General features: G+C 37.9%; 1 protein-coding gene across 13 annotated transcripts in view; it reads left to right on the forward strand.

The window, feature by feature from the left end:
• Positions 1-12,759, forward strand: part of MBD5 (methyl-CpG binding domain protein 5) — a 405,271-nt gene extending 392,512 nt beyond the window's left edge. For all 13 annotated transcript variants that reach the window (XM_057551289.1, XM_057551283.1, XM_057551288.1 and 10 more), the window contains 3 exons: positions 129-202; positions 9,095-9,170; positions 12,161-12,759. In XM_057551289.1, the coding sequence (XP_057407272.1) occupies positions 129-202; positions 9,095-9,170; positions 12,161-12,232 (222 nt within the window). In that variant the 3' untranslated portion in view covers positions 12,233-12,759. The remainder of the gene's footprint in view (positions 1-128; positions 203-9,094; positions 9,171-12,160) is intronic.
• The last annotated feature ends 1,142 nt before the right edge of the window (positions 12,760-13,901 follow it).

Here is a 13,901-nt window from a genome sequence, read left to right on the forward strand (position 1 = left end):
TGACAGGGCAGTGAGAGTTAAGCCTCCCTTCCCCCAGGGCAGCACCTGCTTGTACAGCAGGAAAATAAACACACTGTTAACAATTGCAGGTCTGGGTAATGTGGTTTGGTCTTCATGCCTTCACTCAGGTGGAGCCCGAGAAGTTGAAGACACTAACAGAAGGTTTAGAAGCTTACAGCCGAGCCCGGAAAAGGAACAGAAAGTAAGCACTATTTTTTTTCTGTTTTGTTTTTCAAGGATATAATTTACTGGTTTTCCTTCAAAGGGACAATGAAATCTCACTGATTTTGTCCATCTTGGTTCTTGCCTCAGTACTGCTTAATAGTTATCATCGAAGAGGACCATTATAGATAAATTAGCTACACAGAAAATATTTTCTTAACAATTTATACTGTGTGTGGGGTTTCCCACCTCATCAGCTCTTTCCTTACTCCTTCCGTCTCCATCCCTCCCATTTAATGGGAAAGAAAATATGATTAATATTCTCAACATGTAGCAATTAGTCTCTGAAAGTGTAGCAAAAGTATATCCTTTTGTAATTCAAATACTTTGGGAGGGGGAATACCCCCCCACCCCGAGTTGTACACATGTGAATAACTTTGGCAGATTAACTGTTAGTCAAAGTGATGGTAGATAATTATTTTTTCTTGGGGCAGGGGCATTAAGCTTTCTTTGGAATTATAATAATAAGTTGAACTTTGGGACATTATTATCATTCAATTTTTTTCTAGATCTTTATAGTCTGAGTAAATGTAGTATGGACAAGTAGATAATGTTTGAAACACAATTTGACTGTAATGCAATGTAGTTTTATATATCATAACTATTATTTCATTTTAAGGTAGAGAACTATAAATGTGCTTCTGTATATGTACATGGAAAGTTATTTTAAATACATATATAATCAATACACCTGTTCAGTTACTATAATTTTCATATTATCCAACATCTAAGAATTATGAAAACATAATGATTAGTAGTGTATCTTGTATAAAAGACTTATGTAATGATAATAATATCTATTAAAGGGCACTCATTCTCTTAGTGGTGTCTTCAGTAATTCTTGCCAGAGCTAAAATTTTAGAACTCAACAAATCTTGGGGAGACTCTCTTCACCTCACTAGAATGTCTCATAAAAAGATGCCAGCTGCAAGGTGTAAACTCCTGTGCTTCTATGTTCGGGACTCCTTTGGAAGGTAGCAAGTTGGCACTGGTTGTGGTGAGGGCCAAGTGAATTGCCAGATTCACTATAGATCTGATAAGGCACACAGTGAGGCAAGTCCCCTCCCCTCTATTCTGACTGAAGTGACACAATGCAGAGGTTAGTAGTAGAATAAAGCCTATAAAATTCATACAAGGTCTGGATGAAAGGAGGGAAATTGCAAACTACCTACGTCACAAATTTTCAGTGGGCCATTTGCTTTAGAATATTCAATAGTACTTGTTTATTTTTTTATTTTTTATAAATTTATTTATTTATTTATTTATTTTTGGCTGTGTTGGGTCTTCGTTGCTGTGCGCGGGCTTTCTCTAGTTGCAGTGAGCGGGGGCTACTCTTCGTTGCAGTGCGCGGGCTTCTCATTGTCGTGGCTTCTCTTGTTGCGGAGCACGGGCTCTAGTCTTGCAAGCTTCAGTAGTTGTGGCACGTGGGCTCAGTAGTTGTGGCTTGAGGGCTCTAGAGCTCAGGCTCAGTAGTTATGGTGCACGGCCTTAGTTGTTTCGCGGCATGTGGGATCTTCCCGGGCCAGGGCTCGAACCCGTGTCCCTTGCATTGGCAGGCAGATTCTTAACCACTGCACCACCAAGGAAGCCAGATAGTACTTGTTTATTGGATGTAAAATATCCCTGAAATCTTTTCTTTGGTGAGGTATGCCAGTTAGCTGGATTATGTGCAATATATCCAAAACTGTTGATAACACAGAAATAAAATAACTCCTCCAAATATTTAGATATACTGCCTTGAAATGAGCTGTATTTTCCCCATAAATTTGCTATTAAGCAATTTCTGAAAGGTAATGAGTAACGAACAGCAGTTTAAGCATTTTTTCTCAAAGCCAGTTTACTATTTCTGGTGAATTTATACGAGTCCTAAGTGGCATTATCTAAAGGAACTCTCATGAAACCATAAACTTAAGAGTATGGATTGGAGAGGTAAAAGACAAAAATATGAAGCAAAACAGCTTTGTTTATGACTGTTGTGTAAGTAGACTGACTTGCCTTATAAATGCCTAGTAGAATACTTTACATTTTGCATATATTATTTAAAATCCATTTTTCTATTCTCCCAATCAGAAGATGGGCCAGAATTACTGCACCCATTTATGGATGAGGACACTCAGACCAAAATAGCTTAAATAATTAGTTGAAGGTTACATAATGATAAATGATATGTTGAACCCAATCACTTATTTATTTATTTAATCATTTATTTATTCTCCAATTTAAGGAGACTAATTTAGCAAAAAATCTGTGCCAACCAGGCACAATGCTATCTATAGTCCCTGGACATCACTGTTTAGTGAAGGAGGCAGATATAGAAACAAATAATTAAGATGCTAAAGTTGCAATGACAGGAATATGTATAGTATATTTTGGGATCACAGAGAAGTGGCATTAAACTCAGGTAATGGAAGACATCTTAGAGGAGCTAATATCTGAGCCAAACCTTACACACTGCATAGGTATTAGCCAGACAAAGGAAACAAGGACAATGGAGTGGGGGTAGGGGGTGGCATTTAGATGAGATCAGCATTTGGATTTAGGGGACAGGGAACTGTAAAAGATGCAGCCAAAGATATAATCAGGAGCCAGACCATAAAGGGCCTAGTAAGGCCTCGTGGGTCTCTATGTTATTGGAAGTGCCTGAAGGGGACAGGTGGTTGGATTTTCACTTTAGATATAGCTATATAGAGGATAAATTTTAGGAGAACAGTATTGGAGACAAAGGCACCCATTTAGGAGGCGTCGTCAAAGGACAGGGGAAGATGAGGACTCAAACCAGGAGGGGAGCCATGAGAGTGGAGGAGAAGGAATATGATCAAGAAATATTTGGGAGGTAAAACGGACAGAACATCATGGTGATTTGGCTGGAATGTGAAGGAGAGCAAGCAATCAAGGACAACTCTCAGGGTTTTAGCTTGGGTGACTTCATGGGTAGTGGAAACTGAAATGGGGAACACAGGAGAAAACTGTTGAGTGCAGTGTGAGGTACCTGTGATCCCACAGGTACAAGTCTGAAACTGGGAAGAAGTGGTATTTGATTATGTAAAACTGACTGCAGTCACATAGGGATACTTTTACCAATTTGAATAGTGGGCTAAGGATTGAACGCTGGGGCACTTGAACATTTACTAGAGATAATGAAGGAGATGGGAATAGTGATCAGAAAGGAAGAGGAGAACCAGGGGGTAGGGGAGTTGGTTTTTGACCTGGGTTGAAATCCTGTTTCTATCACTACATAGCTGTGTGTACCCTTGGGTATGTTATTTAACCTCTCTGAGCCTAAATTCTCCATTTCTAAAACGGGGATATTAATTCCAACCTCTTAGAATTGTTATAATATAAAGAGAACTTTAACATAGTACTTGGCACGTGGTATTTAGTAAAGTTATTTTTATTGTAAAGATACAGGTGAAACAAACAAAATCATCACGTATTTTTGCCAGTTGAAACTTTCTATCCCCATATTAGATGTTTAGAGCATTATGTAGTCATTTTAATTCTCAATATCCTATAATCAAATCAAACAGTATAATAAATAAATATCTTTAAAGTGATGTGCTTATTACAGCCTAATCACAAAAGAAATATTAATGTATTTATTGAAGAATCACTCAGGGTCATTTTCTACTTAAAAGAGGAAATAGCTTCATTAAAGAAAAAAATTACATAGCTTTTAGATATGTTATGATTTTAAGTGAGGATCAAATCTTCTGCCCATATGTACATATATACATATATATTTGTTCAGTAACCTTATTTTTATGAGTCTGGAAAGTGAAAAAGTAATAACATAAATCACACTTTTACTTTAAAACCAAGAAATGATACCTATTGTATTAAATTTTCTTTATCTTTTAAAATTGCAATATAGTTGGTTTACAGTATTATATTACTTTCAGGTATACAACATAGTGATACAATATTTTTATAGATTAAACTCTGTTTAAAGTTATTATAAAATACTGGCTATATTCCCTGTGCTGTATGTTATATCCTTGTATCTTATTTCATACCTGGTAGCTTATACATCTTAATCCCCTTCCCCTGTCTTGCCCTTCACCCCACCCCCTCCCTACTGGTAACCACTAGTTTGTTCTATGTATCTGTGAGTCTGTTTCTGTTTTGTTACATTCATTTTTTTGTTTTTTGTTTTAGATTCCACATGTAAGTGAAAACATACAGTATTTGTATTTCTCTGACTTATTTCACTAAGCATAATACCTTCCAGATCCATCCATGTTGTTAAAAATGGCAAAATTTCATTCTTTTTTATGGCTGAGTAGTATTCTCATTGTATATATATATACCACTTCTTTATCCATTCATCTGTTGATGGACACACTTAGGTTGCTTCCGTATCTTGGCTATTGTAAATAATGCTGCTATGAACATTAGGGTACATGTATCTTTTTAAAGTAGTGTTTTCACTTGATATATCGGGCTAGTTCTCCTCCCTCCAGATGTGGTCAGGGATACGTGCACTGGCAATGGCTGCCTCTGCCCTGGTCAGAGGGTCTGTGCGGGCTCCGTTCCCTCTAAGTGTGTGCACTCTCATCGGCAATGGCAGCCCCTGCCCTAGTGGAGAGCAGTGCCAAAGTGAGAAGGGCTGGAGCAGGAGCCCAATGCAGGCTAGGGAGTGTGCTGGCAAGACAGCCAAAGCACCAGGCTGTTTCCAATATGCTGTCTCTCTGCTGTGTGTGTGTGTGTGGTGGTGGGGTAAGCAAGTCTGTGCATGCACTCTTCAAGAGCGGAGTCTCGGTTTCTTACAGCCCTCCAGTAAGCCCCACTTGTTTTCAAACCAGCTAAGGGGCTCATCTTCCCAGTGTTGGACCCCAGGGCTGGGGTGCCTGAATGTGGCTTGAACCCCGTGCTCCCCAGGGAGGATCTCCAAGCTGGTGATACCCCCTCCTCTTCTGTGTGCGACTCCCGACCAGATATCTTCTCCTCCCTTCCTACCAGACTCCATGTGGACCTTTTTCTACAGTCTTTGTTGTAGAAGAGTCATTACTGCTAGTCTCCAGGTCATTTTCAGCGAGAGTTGCTCAACAAGTAGTTGTATTTTTGATATATTCATTGGGGCAGGGGGTGGGGTGTGCAGGTAGGTTCAGTGTCCTCACACTCCACCATCTTGATCTCTCATGTGTTGAATGTTCTTAAATCTGCATACTTTCCCTATGGATTAGGTTTTAGAATCGAAGTTTCTTGACATTTATGTCTTATCCAAGTTTGTTCTGTTCTACATGAAGTGAGTTGCTTAAATTCTGACCTGATAGTCCAGAGCAACGTGCACTTCTCACTTCCCTCTTATTTCTCATACCATTCACAGATGTGTACCTGGCTTTTTTTTTTAACTAATGAGGATAAGGGTAATGTGTGACAATGTAGGCAGTGAAGGTAAGTGGCAATTATCTCCATTAATAACTAGAAATGTGATTATATGAACATCTTTTGCTTAATCAAGTAGCTTTTAGAGTGTCCATCAGTAAAAATGTTTATTATTAAATGTCAGTGGGGAAGAGAAAATAGTAGAAGAGACTCCATAAGGAGGCCCTCTGGACTAGAAGACTGAATTTTGACTAATTTTTCATTTCATGGACTCATGGAGCTTTCTCTTCCTCTTTTAAGCTCATTCTTTCCTGACTTGACCAGCTAGTATAAAAATTAGTATGCAGATTTGACATCTGGGAAACTCTCTTTACCTCTTGATTCCAATGATGTATTCATGTAATTTCCTGCGCCATGTCTCCATATTTATTCTCTCTTCCAAAAGTAGTCATTTCACCCTCTAATAACTACTTAAGTTTGTTAAAGGAAAAACATACTAATTACCTTAAATTGATACAAGGTGTTTATAAACATTTTAAATATCTCGTTGAAGAATGAAATCACAAACTCCTAAAATTTTGTCTATTTATTCAACAAATAATGTTGAATTATTTTTATTCTTTAATGGTGATGTCACTGTAATTTTTCATAGTTAGGGAAAACATTTTGTGACTCTATTACTTTTGAAAACTATTTGTAGTTAAATATCCATCTTCTTCGTTATAAAATTGCAGTTGGTTTCACCAATTTTCCCTAAAAAGTCATGAAGTATTGCATACAAACAGTTGTCATAATACCTACTTCATCAGATTGTTATAAAGATTAAATGAAATAATGTATATAGAGATTTAATACAATTCTTGGCACATGTAAAGTTTTTAATAAATACTAGCTATTTTTGTTATTAAAGGTGAGAGAACCAAGATTCTCTGATGGTTTTTCACTGAAACATTTTACCTGTTTTTAGATATTTAGAACTTTTACATAGTCAATTTTAAACCCATAAGATAGTAAATAAAAATGCATAACAAATATCTTTTAAACTTATGTTCATACTTTTATACAAAAGAAATAGTAAGGATAAAGCTATTTAACACATTACAGAAGGTGTAATATTGTCAGGCAACTGGGCAGTTTGTGATACTGTCAAGACGTTTGCTAAACAGTCCACAAAAGGGGCCCCAGCCCAACCCCAGCTCAGCTTAAATTGCCCTACAGAGTCCTGGGATTGGATTCCTGTCCAGTCACCCAGAATCATGCTTAGCAAACTCCTCATTGGGAAAAGAACTCAGACTGACTCCACAAGATGCCCAGGGCCCCTTAAAACTGGAAAAGGTAGGTAAATAAAAGACAGTATGTGAATAGATTATATCAACTTGGACAGTACTCAAAAATAGCAATACAAGGGAAAGAGAAAAGTTGCAGAATGGTAGGTATATCAGGACACCATTTGTATGATATATATATAAAAAACACGTAAAAGACAATACTAGATACTGTTCATATATATATATAAAAAACATGTAAAAGACAATACTAGGTACTGTTCATGGATATATCATATAAAATATTAAAACACACTGTAAGAATACACAACACAGTTAGTTGCCTTTGGGGAGGAGGGTGGGAGAGTATGGGACTAGGAATTGATAACAAATGGGAACTTCAGCTTAATTTTTTTATAAAAAAGAATTAAAGGAAATATGTAATTTATTAAGTTTATTTTTAGAAATGGGTTTGATAGGGATTGCTAATTTATTCTATGCACTTTTCTGCATTGTTTACATTTCTAAAAGTAAATGGGAAGAATATAAAAGCTAGACGCTAGCTTACAGGCCAATAAAAGGTGGGGGAAGATGTTGGTGCTGCATTGCCCTTATAATTTAGTTACAACCGCTACATTAATCTTTCCTTTCAGTTAAACTGACTTAAGTGCATATATATTTCCCAAAATATGGAGCCGTTGTTTCAGCTTTAGACAAATATTTTTATTTAGTAAATATATGGAGCATACACAAGGTACCTGGCAGTATACTACTCAGGATTATATACAGAAACTAAATGTATGAATTTTTCAGTCCTGGTGTATGAGGGTAAAAGTTGGTGAGGGCTGTGGTAAACCAAAAGGCCTCATCTAAAAGCATTCCACTAGGGCTTCTCTGGTGGCGCAGTGGTTGAGAATCCACCTGCCAATGCAGGGGACACGAGTTCAAGCCCTGGTCTGGGAAGATCCCACATGCTGCGGAGCAACTAAGCCCGTGCACCACAACTACTGAAGCCCGTGCTCCACAGCAAGAGAAGCCACCACAATGAGAAGCCCTCACACTACAACGAAGAGTAACCCCTGCTAACCGCAACTAGAGAAAGCCTGTGTGCAGCAATGAAGACCCAACACAGCCAAAAATAAATAAGTAAAATAAATAAATTTATAAAAACGAACAAAAATAAATAAATTTTTTAAATAAATAAATAAATAAAAGCATTCCACTAAAGCTCAAATATGTTTCTAAACATGATGTGAGCCAAACCAAATGGGTCTGTGAGCCAAAGTCTTCTACAACTGCAAATTTCCAGTCTCCATGTAGATGCTGGGATAGGACTTAATTCTTGGAGAGCCATGCTAACAGCCTATTTTGAAAAGGTTTACCTCTGCAGCTTTTCTGGTAATTGTCGTGACAAGATAAATGAAATGAATCACCTTAGTACTCAGAATAATTGGGTAATTCTTTATATGCATCAAGAAGGAAAACTTAGAGTGGACATAACTATAGACATGGATAGTGTAGACTTGCCTGATTTTAGTAATTAGTTCAACAGCTTCCTAGATAAAACTTTCAATCATGGCAGATGTTCCATGTGTTATACTACATGTGATGGTACACTGAGTGGAGAGAAAAGGTCAGACGAGTGATAGACACTCTGAGCCCATCATTCTTTATTTGCTCAAATAGTTATGTCATTTTGGTTTGGGCGGGGGTGGGGGGGAAATGTGGCAGAGCCTCAGGTGTAGCGAGTTGAACTGTTTCCCACCTGGAACAAATGTGCACCAGGATTTCAGCCTTCACTTGCTCAACTCCTGAAGCCAGGACGCTCCAGAGAGGGTAGAGGGAGCTCCCTAGTGGCCAGAGCCTGAAGTTCAGAGCCCTTCCTCTGGCTACACAGCCGGACCGCCTGCAAAAGAGACAAGCCAGAACAAAAGGCAATGCAAAGCAGGCTGGACTCTCAGAGGACAAGCTACATCGGTGGGAAAAGAGATCTGTGGCCCAGCTTTCTTGCAAAATCATCAGACTATGGAAGAAACATGTGGATGGGGAAAGAATCCATTTTCCCCAATCATGTGTTCAATTTTTTTTCTGTAGTTATGTGACTTTATCATTAGTATTCAGTCGTGAGAATCCCAGAGTGTTTTGTCATCTGAATTGTCAAATGTGAATATAAATTGACTTTCTCTTGTGGAATGGGTACTTCTGTTCTCTGATTAGGGAATTACATTGAGATTTTGTTTCTTTAATTTGTTAATCTGGTGTGTTGTTTTCATTAATTCCAGAAGTGGAAAGCTAAATAACCATTTAGAAGCTGCTATTCATGAGGCCATGAGTGAACTGGACAAAATGTCTGGGACTGTAAGTTAATTTATTTTTCCATTATATTATTATATGTTTCTTTGGAAATAAATTGTATTATACTTTTTGGTAAAGTCTCTTAAGTACTGTCAAGCAACTCACATAGCAATGCTAAATTACTAGGCTCAGAAAAAGACTGATATCAGAAAAGATTAAAAATAACTTAAGAAAAAATAACCTAGTGGTATTAACTATGTTTTTTTTCTGAGATAAGTACCTTTTTTTCCCCATATAACATTCTTTTAAAATGTGAGCAGCAAAATATTGAAGTTCAAATCACAGCTTTTACATTTGACTCTCAGAATAGCAGTGATCATTAGTGTTGCCTAAGTATTCAGTAATATGAATTTCACTCTGCCCATAAAACAAAAAGGGAAATTGAACATAGGGTCAAGATCAAGAGTATATAGATCTCTCATTTCCTTTCTACTATTATGTAAAACAATAAAATATTTGGCCCAAAATCCTGTTGTTAAATTATTTAACACTATAACCACTGGTTTTAAAGAAGTAGAGTCTACTTTTTCTTTTCATTTTTATTGGATGGTGCATATAATAGTGTTGAATGTGAGAAGTTTACTCATCATTCTCTAATTTATATATTGGCTAATGTAAATGCTCAAAATATAATTTTGGTAATCTCTAATAAATGTGAATTATCGAAAGCTACTCAGCAATGAAAGGTAATTTACGTTTACTTGACACTGTTAAGAAGGTTATCTGAACCCTAACAAGTCATCTAGTGGCTATGGAATGACAGAGATAAGTTATACGTTCATAGAGTGTTGGGATTGGTATGGACTTTAGAGATTTTGTGATCCGACACATCATTTCAAAAGTGGGTAAACTGAGGCCCTGAGATGTTAACTTTCCTGGTAGAATTATAGGAAAATTCTGGAGCAGAGATTATAAACTCAAACGCTTTCTAGGGCCAGGCAAATAATATCATTAAGTAAAAGGGGTCAGGTATGAGTAAAAGAGCAATTTCAGTGGATTAAGAAATGCCAACCAAGATGCACTGGTCAAGGTAGGCTGTGTACCAACTCTCAGTCTTAGAGGCTCAACGCCATAAAGATGGTTCCTCACTTGGGTCTCCTTCTGGTTGAAGAAGGGCTTGCTCCGCACAGTCATTCAGGGGCTCAGATTCTTTCTATTTCTAGTTTCCACCCTTCCCTAGGGCCTCAGAGTGCTCCATTACACCCTTTGCATCCAGCCCAGCAGGGGAGAGAAGACCGTGTACACAGAGGACACCAGGATAGGTTTTATGGGCCAGACCTGAAAGCTCATCACTTCTGCTAACTTTCCATTGGCCTGACCCAAAGGCCATCATGTGGCCTTCTTAATTCAAGGGGACTAGTAAATGTACTATACACCGTGCCTGCTCAGGGAGAAGAGAAATGGGTTTGACAATATCTCGCTAGTCTCTGTCTCAGGACATTTGGCCTTTGTGGCCAGCAGGCAGTCAGCAGTGCTGGGGACCCTGGCAACTTGGGGGCTGTGCTCTGTCCAGAAGGAGCTCCTGCTTCCATGCTGAGGCACATCTGAGCCATGTGAGGAATTGTGTCAGTGTTGCAAGATCTTCCCATTTTTCATGAGATGCTACAAGTCTAGAAGTAAAATTTCTCATTTTTTAGTGTTGCCAACTATTTTTGAAATATTAAAACACCATATAGCTAAATAAAATCCCTTTCCAGGCCACATTTGATCCACAGGTTACTAGTTTGCAGTCTTGAATAAAGGCTTCTTTCCTCAATTTTAAAAAGGTTTCAGTTGTCTCTTTATCAGAGACTAGTGGTTTTAAAGAATGTATATGGAGGGGTTAGAAGGATGAAGCAGTGTGAGAAACTCATAGGTGTTATTTTTGAAATATAATATTTTTTAAAGTTTTCTGTATTTGACTCTGAATAGCATTGGCCTTTGCTTTTATCTAAACGTTACCTTTAAAACATGCATTTGAGCCAACTTGTAGTGGATCTTGAGAGCTGATTCTGCACATCTCTTCCTAAGTCTGAGTTCTGTGACATCCCATTGGTAGCCTGAAATTGGCCGTGGTGGAAACACGTATTATACCACAGAGATTGGCATATGCTACAGTGGGCTTGTGTCCCTCCACAGGGAGCTGGTTGTTAAGCATTTACTACACCATTGCCTTGGGCGCATCCTGCCTTTCCTGGGTCTTGACCTTGCCCCCTCCTATCTGTATCACAACCGCCGCAATACAACGTGGGGCACCTGATCACCTCCCTTGCACTTGTCCTCTGCCCTTCAAAACCATACATGCCATCTGATACCTGGGAACCAAGTTCTGCTGCTGCCCCACCCCATTCGATCTGATACACAGCCCTAAATGCGGCTAGTTTCTGCATTAGTATATAAAGATGCGTTGTATGAATTGCTGTTCCCAGACTACACACGCTTAGATTTGCCAACAGATGGTAGTGGTATTCTGTTCTCCATCCGATTCTTCTCCTAAGTAAACCTCCTTGGGCTGAGCTGTGAGCATGTTTGTATTATCTTTGATCCTTCATAGCAGTTATAAAATAAGTACAGTGATGAAGTAAAGAAGAAAATATGTTTAGTATATATTTATCCACTTTTCCAGACTTCAGTGAAATTAGTGATCCAGGGAATCTCTGATGGGAAACGTCTTATTTTTGTCTTAAATGGACAGCGGGGGGTAGCGACTGCAAATCCCATTTCCCACATTGATTTTTTTTTTTCCAGTTCCTCCTCTGTATTCCACTAGTTGGGGGGGGGTCCACAGAGCGTTGCTCTGCTTGTTCATTTCCAAGATTCCTCATCCTCTGTAGTGACTGTGGGCACGCTGTGATCTGGGCCTTGGTAAACATTTTAAATGCCTCAGGATATCAATGATAGAAAATGAGGGCCAGAGTCTGTTCCCTACCCTGTTTCTTTGTCAGAAATCATATGGTGTTTGTGATTTCAATCTCTGTTGTTGTTGTTTTTTTCCCCATCTCTTTTATTTCCAGGTTCACCAAATCCCACAGGGAGACAGACAAATGAGACCCCCCAAACCCAAGAGGAGGAAGATCTCCAGATAACAGGGACTACTTCACCAATGCGCAGTGTTTATTAAAGGAATGTGCACAGATATAGCTGTATATAAGTATTGATATAGCCACTGTTATATCAATATTTATACTATGGCAGATAGTTAACACCGCCACAGGGTGCTAAAAGAAACAGTGATACAATATTTTTTTTTTTTTGATCAGGAAGGATAATGAATGCTGGAAAACCAATCAGAATCCCTGAATGATGAGAGTGATAAATAGTCAAGAGATTACTGAGAAACTCTTTTTCTATAATACTAAAATTGTGATTATAAGAAATAGTCCAAATGTTTCTGAAGAATTTTCCATGTTGTATATAGAAAATGCAGAATTTCATGGTGATATCAAAAATGTAAATATTGTACAATATTGTCATGTACAAGCATACCTAATGCACACTTTATCTTTTATTGTACAAAGAAATAGTGTACAAAATTCTTTGGTTTCTATGGAGTACACCTACCAGAGACTACAAGTGTAAAGTGATAAATAAAAATACAACCTAAATGCTTTTCTATGATAATGTAAAAGATGCTGTTTTTGTATTTAACAGCAGAGAAAAGGCATGATAATGTATTAACTGAATTATGACATACACTGCACACCACTGAGTGTCCATCTATATTGTCTGTTTGGAGTGAACCTTGCCTGGAAGCACTGGACTTGATTTCGGGTGTCTAGGAAATCGAAACCTTGCAGATTTCTAAAGGGACAAGGGCTCACAGGTCTAAATTAAGAATTCAGAAACTGCAACCATTTGTTGCATATTTTTTTTACCTAAGTTTTAAAGTAGAATAGGTTTTATAAAAAAAAAATCTTAGATGGGATATTTTACTCAATCATGTCTGTAGTTAACACTTGATAGCCACCTCTTGAACTAGAAAGCTTATGCTGCACCACCACTGAGGCTCAGAGTTGAGGTTTTTTTTGCAAACAATACCTGACAAGATAAAACTTTCTGTTTCCATACACGGAGGCAAAGCCCCACTTTGAAACCATTATCAGAGGTAAGGTTGATTATAATTCAGTTTTTCTATAGCAGCAAAACTAAGTACAAATCATGAAAGCAAGTTTCACATCCATTCATCAGCATTACTTACACCAGAAGTTAAGGTGGCTTACGAAATTATTAGCAATGGTAATTTTTTATCAGTATTATGTAACATATCAGATTTATTTTATTTAAAGAATTATTTATACCATTCACAGATTCTTATATATATATTAATGTGGCTGAAATGTGCAGGTTGAATCTATTAACCAAATTATTTATATTATATTAAGTAAAAAAATGTGAAACAAATGTAGAGAGAAAATACTACATTGCAAGTATACAAACCTAAAACTGTGAGCCATTGTAAAGTACAAGGTTATTAATAAGAAATGTAGCACAACATAAATGTCTTTTTTTTCACAGTTTTGGTGGTGGTGGTATAACCCTATCTCCCAGGCAATTGAGCCAAGTATCAGGCCTTCAGCCTGAAATTGATTGGATTGGATCCAATTGATGGATTGTCAGAGGAAGGGATCCCTTATCCCTTAATTCTTAGAACCACCAACCCCACCTCCAAACCCTTAACCCTCTGGAGAGCGCTGCCTCTTCCCCTCACCTGGGACTCCCTCCACAGCCTACTCCTCTGGCTTCTGGGAGGCCCTC

The sequence above is a fragment of the Balaenoptera acutorostrata genome, chromosome 8, assembly GCF_949987535.1.
Source record: "Balaenoptera acutorostrata chromosome 8, mBalAcu1.1, whole genome shotgun sequence".
Lineage (NCBI taxonomy): Eukaryota > Metazoa > Chordata > Mammalia > Artiodactyla > Balaenopteridae > Balaenoptera > Balaenoptera acutorostrata.